This window comes from Trachurus trachurus, assembly GCF_905171665.1.
Source record: "Trachurus trachurus genome assembly, chromosome: 9".
NCBI classification, from domain to species: domain Eukaryota; kingdom Metazoa; phylum Chordata; class Actinopteri; order Carangiformes; family Carangidae; genus Trachurus; species Trachurus trachurus.
The window spans coordinates 3,341,394-3,353,503 of NC_139895.1; the positions used below are offsets into that span (position 1 = coordinate 3,341,394).

The 12,110-nt window shown below is 40.8% G+C and overlaps 1 protein-coding gene across 1 annotated transcript in view; it reads right to left on the reverse strand.

Annotated features, from left to right (window-relative positions):
- The window catches only part of LOC310991888 (uncharacterized protein), a 32,060-nt gene extending 20,287 nt beyond the window's left edge, over nucleotides 1-11,773 (reverse strand). Inside the window, exons 1-4 of the mRNA XM_083979819.1 lie at nucleotides 11,614-11,773; nucleotides 5,846-5,901; nucleotides 4,705-4,767; nucleotides 3,078-3,137 (exon numbers count right to left, since the gene is read on the reverse strand). Of these exons, the coding sequence (XP_083835945.1) occupies nucleotides 3,078-3,137; nucleotides 4,705-4,767; nucleotides 5,846-5,864 (142 nt within the window). The 5' untranslated portion in view covers nucleotides 5,865-5,901; nucleotides 11,614-11,773. The remainder of the gene's footprint in view (nucleotides 1-3,077; nucleotides 3,138-4,704; nucleotides 4,768-5,845; nucleotides 5,902-11,613) is intronic.
- Between the last annotated feature and the right edge of the window lie 337 nt (nucleotides 11,774-12,110).

A 12,110-nucleotide genomic window follows, 5' to 3' on the forward strand; every position in this document is an offset into this window, starting at 1 on the left:
GCATTCCTCTTCATAATCTTTTTTTTTGAGGGAAAAAACTATGCCACATCAGTTTGCTTTAACCTGGAAAATAGACAGATAAAGCAGAGTGCACACTGAAATATTAGCACAATGATTTTGAATAGGCACATTTATTTAGTATAGTCATGGAGCAGACCAGTGTTTCCTCTAGGATGTTTTTTAAATCGGGGGTGCAGGACATCACCCTCATTTACGATCTGCATGCTTTGCTGCGTCCGGGTGCACACAGAGCAGCAGCGGAGTAGATTAAAAAAAAAAAAAAAAAAAGACAACACGAAGACGTGTTTACATCTATGGATACATAAAGCAGCGGAACGAGTGTTTCCCCAGGTTTGCGAGGAGACTGCGTCAGGTGGTCTCATCGTCCGATGAGGGAGGGGGTCGTGGGGGGGTCTGCGATTGGACCCTATGAGTTTCGCTTTTACCGGTGCACTGCTGCATGCGCCCTTCGCTCTGTGTGTGTGTGTGTGTGTGTAGAGAGAGCGTCAATAATGGTGAAAGAGCGCTATGCGGAGATGAATGAACGGAATGATATTGCAGCTTCAGGTGCTCGTTCATCGCCGTGGTGCTGCTGTGGTACAGCATGTGTTTTTCTGCTGCACGTGTTACAGTCTATGGTTCACAACCCGACGGTGTGTTGTACCTGTCGACGTATTTACGTCATCGACGTAATCGATTAGGTCGATTAATCGGGACAGCCCGACAACATTGCTCTGAATCTAAAGCTCTTCTCTCTTCTATGGGTTATATATTTCCATACAGTGATCTATAATAAAAAATAAATACAGTGCAAGAATATGTTGAAACAGAAAAAGTATTTTTTACATCATTTATTTATTTTTTATTTATTTATTTAAAAAGGACAGTGTGCAGTGACATTAGTTATTGAAACAATAAAGAGATGGCTGCACCAGATTTAGCGGAGCCGCTAATTTCCATCTGTAGTCCTGTTCATCATGTTGGTGTTGACCCTTCATCATATTAATTCATAAGATTACAGGTTGAGTTTAGTTGATGGATATGAAGTTATGTCACACACACACACACACGCACGCACACACACACACACACACACACACACACACACACACACACACACACACACACACACACACACACACACACACACACACACACACACACACACACACACACACACACACACACACACACAAATGTACAAGGATTCCTGTACAAGGGACATAAATACTGCCAGTGCAGTTGACAATAGGAATCGATCAGTTACAAAGCGCCTAGGTGGCACACTCACACAGCTGCTACATTTTCCAGAACAGTTTTTCATCTGAACCTTTTACTGTTTACTTTTCAGTTCTCTTTTTTGTAAGTCGGAGAGATGATGATGAAGGTTTGAAGCACTGGTTTAGGTGGACTGGACTTTAATTGACCTATGGCTAAGCCACGCTGCCCTCCACTCATTCAGACAAACAAATCAACAGTGGCAGTGGCTGATGTTTATTTGTTCAGTGACAGATTGTGCTGACTTGGAGGTCAAAATCATAAAATAAAAAATAAATGTTATGCAACAATGATGTAAATAATCCATTAAATGGGCCTAAACTAAGAAAATACATTGGTTTTTGTAATATTTATATCTCTAACAAAGAAAATACTGCATTCTGGGTAGCCCTTGCTCCCAAGGGTGGTGTCAGAGAATCTCAATATTGATACAGCCCTTAAACTTGCCCCTCAACTTAACATCCTGAGAATTGGGACAGGAGTGTGCTTTTTGAGATCAAGGGTTAAGATAGGAATTGGAATTCACCCTTATTCTGAAGATCTCAGAATATTCAGTGTAGGAGCCATGAATTGGGTTTTCTGTTAGTTAAGTTTAAGGGTTGTTTTGGTGTTGTTTATTTTGAATATGATTTAGTTTATGTTATTATTTCAGTAGTGGGTCACGTCATTATGGGCGGGGTTAAGCACTTATGTTCACCTGTTGCTTTTCCTTTGTGTCAGAGAGAGAGAGAGGGGGTGAGCGTGGGTTGCCTTACTTTTTGTTGACCGCTATAGTTACGCTATATTTTGGATTACTTTGCTTTAGTTTGTACACTTTATTATGAGTTAACCTATTTTGTTTGGTTAATAAACACTTTGATCTTTAGTTCTGAATCTCAGTGAGTTTCTTTTTGATAGCACGTCTGACAACCGGCCCATCTCAGCGGCTCTTTTGGCTGAAGTCGCTACATTCAGGTTTCCTGCAGGTATCATTCATTTAGTAGTAAATATGTTTAAAGGGATAGTTCAACATTTTGGCAAATTGGCCCATTGCCATAATCGCTATAGTCATAGCAGTAGGTTCGTTACCTTCAATTGTCGGTGTAAGCTATTTTTAGAACGGAGGAGTGGAGCGGCAGGCTGCTCAGGGCTATGCTATGGAGGCTAAGGGAATTTCTTGGTTTTCCTCATCAAACTCATCAAATACACAACCGAACAACTCCAAAAGGCTGTCGTGGACAAGTTGTGAGCTGCACAATTACCACGCTATGAGATAATAATGTAACGTTACGAAACGGAGCCGTTTTCGAGGTAAATTCATGCAAAACCGCTGATGCGTGTTGCGTTCAGGGACAATTTTTCAGCAAGCAGACTCTGTATTTACCTTGTATTTACCTTGAAAACGGCTCCGTTTCGTAACGTTCTGTTATTATCTCATAGCGTGGTGGTTGTGCAGGTCACAACTTGTCCACGAAAGCGTTTTGGAGTTTTGGGATTTTGTATTTGATGAGTTTGATGAGGGAAACCAAGAAATTCCCTTAGCCTCCATAGCGTAGCTCTGAGCAGCCTGCCGCTCCGCTCCTCCGTTCTAAAAATAGCTTACACCGACAAATAAAGGTAACGAACCTACTGCTATGACTATAGCGATTATGGCAATGGGCCAATTTGCCAAAATGTTGAACTATCCCTTTAAAAAAATAAAAAGGAAACCATTATGGAGAAAAAATGTGTTCCTGTAAGGGAAAATCCAAAAAGAGAAGAGAGAATTGTTGAGAATTTTATGAATTACTGTGGTGAAGGACGGACTCAGTTTAACTCACTGTAAGGAGGCACATATGGAAAGCTGCTGCTCCGCCTTACTGGCTGCAGATCATCAGTCACTGAAAAGACAAAGAGCATTGGTTCATTCACATTTAGTCTTTCATTAAAGGGATAGTTCAACATTTTGGCAAATTGGACCATTGCCATAATTCCTATAGTCATAGCAGTAGGTTCATTACCTTTATTGTCAGTGTAAGCTATTTTTAGAACGGCGGAGTGGAGCAGCAGGCTGCTCAGAGCTACGCTATGGAGGCTCATTGGATTTCTTGGTTTCCCTCATCAAACTCATCAAATACACAATCCAACAACTCCACAACGCTCTGGTGGACAAGTTGTGACCTGCACATTCACCACGCTATAAGATAATAACGGAACGTTACGAGACAGAGTTGTTTTAGAGGTAAATTCATACAGGGCCGGCCGCTGGCATAAACACTGTATGCGGTTGTTTAGGGCCACAGCCGTTACGTGGGGGGCCACATGATCAGAAAGGTACCGAGGTTCATTCAAGTCATTTAAACATCCTGAACATAAACACGTCTGTATTCAGTTTTAACCAGTGATTTGGTGTTTGCGCTTAGAGTGCAGGGCCACAAACAAAAATCTTGTTTAGGAGGCCACCAAAATCCTAGGGCCGGCCCTGAATTCATACAAAACCGCTGATGCACGTTGCGTTCAGGGACAGTTTTTCAGCAAGCAGTCTCTGTATTTACCCTGTATTTACCTCGAAAACTGCACCGTTTCGCAACGTTCCGTCATTATCTCTGGTGAATGTGCAGCTCACAACTTGTCCACCAGAGCGTTTTGGAGTTTTTGGATTGTTTATTTGATGAGTTTGATGAGGGAAACCAAGAAATCCCATGAGCCTCCGTAGCGTAGCTCTGAGCAGCTCACGGCTCTGCTCCGCCGTTCTAAAAATAGCTTACACCGACAATTAAAGGTAACGAACCTACTGCTATGACTATAGGGATTATGCCAATGGGCCAATTTACCAAAATGTTGAACCATCCCTTTAACAGAATGCTTTTTCGTAAGTACATTTAATTGTTCGTATTTTATTTTATAGTTTTTGCTTGATTTTGCTATCATCTAATCAGTGGTTTTCAAAAAAGAAAAAATACACTTAAAATAACAAAAACAGTTGCAATACCAAGTGTAGTGGCTTGTCCTGTAGCCACTACTGGATGCTGATAGTTTTGTTTATAAACCGAGCATAAACCAACGGAAACTAAGTTCTTTGCATTTGAAACACTCATGTTCGTTTTGTTTTTCGGTGAAGCCACTTATAATATAACATAAACAGAAAGCGATCAAAACCTAAAACCACCGCTGAGCACCCTCAGCACCGTCAAAAACTGTTTGCTCCTGCCTCATCAGCAACACCTGGGCTAAACTATGAGCAATCTGAAGTAACCTGCCTGACCCCCCACCAACATCCGGTTCAGGTCAGGCACAAAGACAATACTGCCACCTAGTGGCCTGATGATGCAAGGTTTAAATAAAACATGGCTCCTACACCAAGAGAACCAACCAGAATGCGAAATAAATTAATTAATCAAATCAAGCTTACACACCACCTGTAATACACAGGTGTGTAACACTTTAAAATACAGAGAAATAACTCACTGTATGAAAGTAGGTTTGGACAACTCCTGCTCTGCTTCATCTCTGACTGCAGATCATCAGTCACTGTAAAGATACAGAACACTGGTTTATTAATGCCATAATCAAACATTTAAATAGTTTCCCGGATGTTTAAAGCTTTTGACATCATCAGTATGTTGCATTGTTGTGCTTGTCCCCCAAATAGTTGACCAATAAAGAACTCCAAAACTATATTGTTGTTATTAATTAAAATAAATTTAACATTGGTGAGGCTGTAGAAAACTCAAACTATTGAAAAAAAAAGAATAATTTACAAATTAAACACAAAATGCAGGTAATTCCTTTATTTTACCCACTGTCTAATCCAGTGGTTCCCAACCTTTTTCTCAAGGGACCCATATTTTTACCATTGAAAACTTTGGTGACCCCCCTCCCCCCCGATGTAAAATAAAATAAGGAATATCATAACTTCTTTTACATCAGTAATTTAATAACAGCATGGAACAAACAATCAGGACAACCTGTGTATGATTACAACATATTTCTTCAGAACTTGTACTTTTAAAAATATAATTGTGTTTTTAAAGTACAAGTTCTGAAGAATATGTTGTAATTTTACACAGATTTTTTCTCATTGTTCCATGCAATTTTTCAAATTCATTGTGACTGATATTGCCCTGCTGTATTATGTAGGCCTATGTAATGTTTTAAAACTGTTGATATTCAATCATCTATTGATATAGGCCAATAATTTATTTGTTTATCTATTTAAATACACAAATAAATGTTTAATGTGGCCCTTGAATTTAGTTGATTTTGTCACATATATGAATTAAATGCTTAGCCTACTCATTTATTTAACATTTTAATTACATTAAAATTATTAAACCCTTTAAAATCAAGAGGGCTTCGCGACCCCCCCTGGATCTTTGGCGCCCCCCTTGGGGGGGGGGGGGGGGGGGGGGTCCCGCCCCCCAGGTTGGGAACCACTGGTCTAATCCACTGGTAAACATATCAATGACGATGTTACAATAATAATAATAGGCTAGTAATGAACCCAAAACAGCCTGTTCCAGCAGAGGTGGACATGGAGACAAAATGACACTATTAAGACAGAGAAAATACTGTAGTTCTTCATGGTGTCATGTCTGACTGGACTCACCTGATCCTGCTGTCGCCATGATGTCTCTCTGCTGAAAATATCAGAGATTACATCCTCTGGAGACAAACTTCTGGGTTTGATAATCTGAAGGTAGAAAGCTGTTGGATGTTAAATTTTAATTTCACCTCAACTCAGAGATTTTAGAGCTGACTGACTGAAAACAGCAAAACACTGACAAACATCTGTAAAATACCTGGACCAGACCCGCCCTAGAAACTGGCTTCTATTTGAGAATTTACGGGAAGTAGCCTATGGCAGATGGGTGTCGAGCATTTCCGCTTTAAATACGTGGAACAATCATGTTACACAATGGAGTAGTAGCCTAACAGCGGCAACTTTGAGATAATAAGAGGTAACTAGAAAATTTCCTCTCTGGAAATTTTGAATGGGCCACGGGAGCTACTGCCGGTTGTGCCATCTCTGTCAACATGGGAATCAAACCCACGATCTTAAGGTCAAGACAGACACATGATCATCTTTCTATAAGCACTGATATGGAGGAGCTGTAATCACATTAGGTTACCTGTGTGTGTGTGTGTGTGTGTGTGTGTGTGTGTGTGTGTGTGTGTGTGTGTGTGTGTGTCTTGTGTAATAGGGCCAGGACTCAATTAAAACAATTAATCTAATTAATTAGAGGCTTTGTAATTAATCAATCGCAATTAATTGCATTTTAATCGCATATAAATATTTGACCTGAGAACAGTGAGAAGCATTTTTTTCACATGGATTTTAGTATACCATTGAATGACTGAATAGCTTAAAGGGACAGTATGGGACTTTATTGGCTTTTTATTGACAAAAATCAAATATCGCTTTCATAAATACGTATTTCACTGAAGTGGAATCGCGCCCGCATACAAACGAGCGCTTTCTCGTACCTTAGAATGAGATGTTACAAGTCGTTACAAACATACAGGGGGGGTTCACCGAACCTTCTCTGCCATGTTGAATCGCCATGTTTTACGTTCAGTGTCACCGTGGCTGTAAGTAACCTCAAACTCGGGCCGCCGGAGCTTCTCGGCTCGGGGAGAAAGTTTTCCAGACAGCGCCTGTTAAAACTGTCACCACCGTGTAGCTAGTGTGAGGAAGGACGGAGGCACTGGTGTTGCCTTCAGGTGCAGTCAGACACCTGAATGACGCCGTGAGTGACGCCGTCGGCAAACCAACTGGATGTTATTTTACTCGACGAGAGAAAGCCGGTAAAACGTGGGTCAGGTAAACAATACGACATCACCATGACAACATATTGTCACGCCTGTATTGTTTTGCCTCGTGCTGGCGGACCGTTTGTTTACATAGAGGCTTGTTTATCCTGATACATGCAGCGTGTGTTGTTTTTCTGACTTCTGCCCGAGTTTACGTAAACGCAACAGCAAGAATACGTGCCGACATGCAACCGCACCGCTAGATGGGGGTAAATCTCACATACTGTCCCTTTAAGCAACAAAACATTGTTTTTTTTTTCAAGGTGGTACTTAACCAAGACCAACATGCAAATTATCGATTAATTCATTAATCGATATTTGATACAGATTTAAATGGTCTTTCCTGCCAATACACTATGATGATTACTGTAGTATTTAACTAGGCTACATAAATCACAGTAGCATAAACTGATTTGTTGAACGGACCAGGTGATGGGCTGACTGGTCCTGTCTAACTTCTGTGTACTGGGTGCCATTGTGCAGGGTGTTAAGGCAGCCTTCCTCCACTGCAGTCCCTATGGTCCTGGACCCTCTGGCTGGTGGGGTGGGCTGCTTTCAGCTGGGGGGGACTCTATCAGCTGCTCCCACCAGAGGCATTTGACGCATTTGACACCAACAAGGTTTAACTTTAAAACCAGATTAAATCATGGTTTAAGTTTAAATTCTGTTGCACGTTAACTGTGTTTTAATCACATGAAGGTGTGTGTGTGTGACTGTAATCACATGAAGCTGGCTCTAGAGTCTGTGTGTGTGTGTGTGACTGACTTGACACATAGTTAGTTAGTAGCTGCATCCTGTGTCAGTCTGATTTAGCTGTGTCTCTGTTTATAAACATTTAAACGAGCGCCAGGTGGATTGTTTATGAAGTTAACGAGCTCTGGCCTGAGGATCAAAGAGGTTACCACGGCGATAGGGGCCCCCGCAGGCTGAGACAGACAGAAACGTGGAGAAAAAGAGCCATTTTCTGCCTCTGCACCGGTCTCACATTTAGGCTAATCACATGAAGTTACCTGTGTGTGTGTGTGTGTGTGTAATCACATGAAGTTACCTGTGTGTGTGTGTGTGTGTGTAATCACATGAAGTTACCTGTGTGTGTGTGTGTGTGTGTGTGTGTAACTGTAATCACATGAAGCTGGTTCTAGAGTCTGTGTGTGTGTGTGACTATGAGCTGCATCCTGTGTCAGTCTGATTTAGCTGTGTCGGTGTTTATAAACATTTAAACGAGCGCCAGGTGGATTGTTTATGAAGTTAACGAGCTCTGGCCTGAGGATCAAAGAGGTTACCACGGCGATAGGGGCCCCCGCAGGCTGAGACAGACAGAAACGTGGAGAAAAAGAGCCATTTTCTGCCTCTGCACCGGTCTCACATTTAGGCTTAGGGTGAGAAAACGGTAACTCCTATCAGAACAAAACACAGATCACATTGCTCTAAGGACTTCCTGAAAATTTTGGTACGATTTGGTGTTTCTACAGTAAATATTTTGGCGACGCTGGCAGTTTTAAAACATCAGGCCGTTCTGCTTCTCTCAGAAAATATTTGTATTGGACTCAATGAGGAGCAGAGACAGACGTGGCCGCACTTAGAGGCTCAGAGTTTAAATTCTGTAAGTCACTCTGATATTTTGAGCAGATTAAGAGATCAAGGATGAGCTCGTCTACAAACGTGGGGGAAATTATGTGTGTAGAGTGTAAATTGTGGCCGTTTGGAGTTTGGATAGAGAAAAAATCTGGAGTTTTTCTGGCATCTCTCCCACTCTAACCGATGATGTCACGTGCTCTGACACGAACATTCCGTCCAATACACACCCATTATAATCTCATAATTTCTCCAAAAATGATCATGGTCATTGATCATGGATTGATCAAAAACTATATGACCTATCAAAACGTGGAGTAATACGACAATACACAAGACTTGTGTCTACTGTTTAAAGTTTAAATGGAGTCTCTAGGTGAAAGTATGCCTGAGCAGTAGACGTTTGTTAAACTCCAATGATTGGTCTTTTTCGCTCTTTTTTTCCGATCCGTCCCATAGACTTACATGCAAAAATTTGCGCAGTTTTCGTAAACTGTTGAGAAAAGTAATAGCACACCGATCCCGATCAAGACGCACGTTTTGATATATAATATGTAGCGGACCGAAAAAGCGTCCGGAAGATGAAAAAAAACTAGAAAAAACATTTCCAAGAATGGAAATGGTGTGAATGCTGAAAGCAATGCTGAAAATGGGAAGGGTAGATGGAGAAAGAAAGAAAGAAAGAACAAAAGGACAGAAAGAAAGAAGACACAGAGAGAAGGGTAGATAGAGAAAGAAAAAGGTAAGAAAAACAGAATAATAGAACATAAAGAGAATAGAGAATGAATGAAAGAGACAGAGGGGTAGTAAGAAAGAAGGAAAGACATTGGGGTGGATAAATGAAAGAGAGAGATATACAGAGAGCAGTAGAAAGAAAGAAAGAAATGGGGTAGAAACATAGAAAGAGAAAAGGAGTAGAAAGAAAAACAGAAAGAAACAAAGAAGTAAAAAGAAATGGGGTGAAAGAAAGAAAGAAAGAAAGAAAGAAAGAAAGAAAGAAAGAAAGAAAGAAAGAAAGAAAGAAAGAAAGAAAGAAAAAGAGAGAGGGGGATGATAGAAAGAGGTAGATGGATGGATGGATGGTTAGGGAGGGAAAGACAGAAAGAAGTTATGTAAAATACAAATGAAGGAGTAAAAGAAAGAAAGAAAAAGAGAGAAAAAAAGAGACAAAGGGTTTATAGATAGATAGATAGATAGATAGATAGATAGATAGATAGATAGATAGATAGATAGATAGATAGATAGATAGATAGATAAATAGATAGATAGATAGATAGATAGATAGATAGATAGATAGATAGATAGATAGATAAGATAGATAGATAAGATAGATAGATAGATAGATAGATAGATAGATAGATAGATAGATAGATAGATAGATAGATAGATAGATAGATGTTAAAAGCTGCGTCCTATGTCCCAGGCTGAATGTGAGCTGAAAACCTGTGTGTGTGTGTGTGTGTGTGTGTCTGACGGTCTCTCTGTCTGCGTGTACATGTGCAGAAAGCCACAGAACTCCTCTCTCCCTAATGATCTGATTGATTGGCAGCCTGCCCTCAGAAGTTACCATGGTGACTTTTAACTGCTTACATTTTACTGTGTGGAACAGTGTTGTGTTTGTCTGTTTGTGTATGTGTGACTGTGTGTGAGTGTCTGTGTGTGTCTGTCTGTGTGAGTGTGATGCCTGTGTTTGTGCGTGGACATCCTCTGTCAGTCTGGTTTATCATGTGTGTGTGTGGGGCTGTATTTAAAAACATCTTAACGAGCAGCCAGGCTGCACCTGCACTGTTCTATTTATAGACGTTGATAACGAGCTGGCCAGTACAGCTGGACCAACTGCACACAGAGCAGAGCAGAGCAGAGAGATTTGAGCTCTGTGCAGCTTCTGAAAACAGCCCATAAAAAGATAACCGTACCTCTTATCAGAATGTGGCCATGACTACTGGGGCAAGGAGACCTTCCTGAGCGAGGCAATGTGCATTAAATGTTTGTAGGGCAAAAACTTTTCTCAGGGTCGCAAGGTAGAAAAGGGGGGCATTTCTGTTTTTCTAAAAAAATCTAGTCTAGAGTTTAATTTGTGGCCGTGCTGGCAATTTATCCAGAAAAAATCCTGAATGTTTTTTCGATCCCTCTCACTCTAGCGATGATGTCACTCACTCTAAGCCCTGCTCGTTAGACGCAACACACACCCATTATAAAGCTGGATTTTGTCAAAAAACTTAATGATTTTAAAGCGGCCAAATATCAGAAACTGTTGAAGATATCAATAAGCTGAGTCATAGAGGAATACTTAAAAAGTTTGTCTACAGCTCAGAATTTGAATGAAGTCTCTAGCTGATATGAAAGTATGTGGACACTTTAAAGGCTGAAAGAAGTAAGAAGATTTGAAGAGTTTCAAGACTGTTCCAATGCATTCTCTATGGGGGAAAAAAAATCAGAAATAGTTGAATATTGCAAAAGTATGAATAGTTGAAAAGAGAAAAGACATAGCACACCTGTCCCGAAAAGGCTGAACATTTTGATATTTGAATTGTTGAAATAGCACAAAGTATGAAGGACTAGTTAAATGACGAAGAAAGGCAGAAAATGGCCGAACCGAATAACAATAGTGTGAATGCTTCCAGCATTCACACTAATAACTAGGAAAAAATCCACACAATAACAACTGGTCCCTGCAGCTATTTCATAGCTGTTGGGACCAGTGCCCGGTGCGATTGCCCGTGGCCCTAATAAAATAAAAATTACAGTATCAACAGTGACTGACAGGTGGGAACCCATTCATTACCCACAACACACTCACGTTATCAGAGTGGCACAGAACCAAAGACCTCAAACGAACTCAAATGACCAGAGGCTTTCACACAATTTCACAACAATAAGCTGTATCAGAGTCATTCACTCTTATGAACAGGTTTTATCAGTTTCAAGTGAGACTGAATTCAAAACCGTTTTCAGCTCGAGCACAAATTCCCTCCTCCCGCCTCAGACGGACACTCACCTGCCAATCACTGCTAAACGGTTTTTGACGGCACCCTTAGCTTCACAGCGGCCTGATAAATGTCCCCGCCGGTCAGTTCACGTCCTCCCTCCATAGACCTCGTTTTGCAGCTTCATTCGTTCTTTTACAGTCAGTAAATTCGGTCGCCACCTCGACGGGTAACTCTGTCGCTGCGCATTCAGCCCGACGCAAAAACCAAAGGAAAATCAGAAGGAAAAAAAAAACTGCGTCACAAGACTCAGGTTTGTCCAGTTCAACCGACGAGTTTAGTCGCTGGCTTTGAGTGTGAAAGAGATGCCAATGGTGATAACAGCTGTGGTAAAACACACCCTTATTTACATGCTGTGAATCTGGCACCAGTAAAACACTGACTGGTTGCTACCTACTGGTGCTTCAATGTAGAAACTATGAAAAAAGAAAGGAAAACAAATTATATACTATATCACTTGTAAATAATAAGCACTTTTCTCTATTTGAGTCAGTTTGA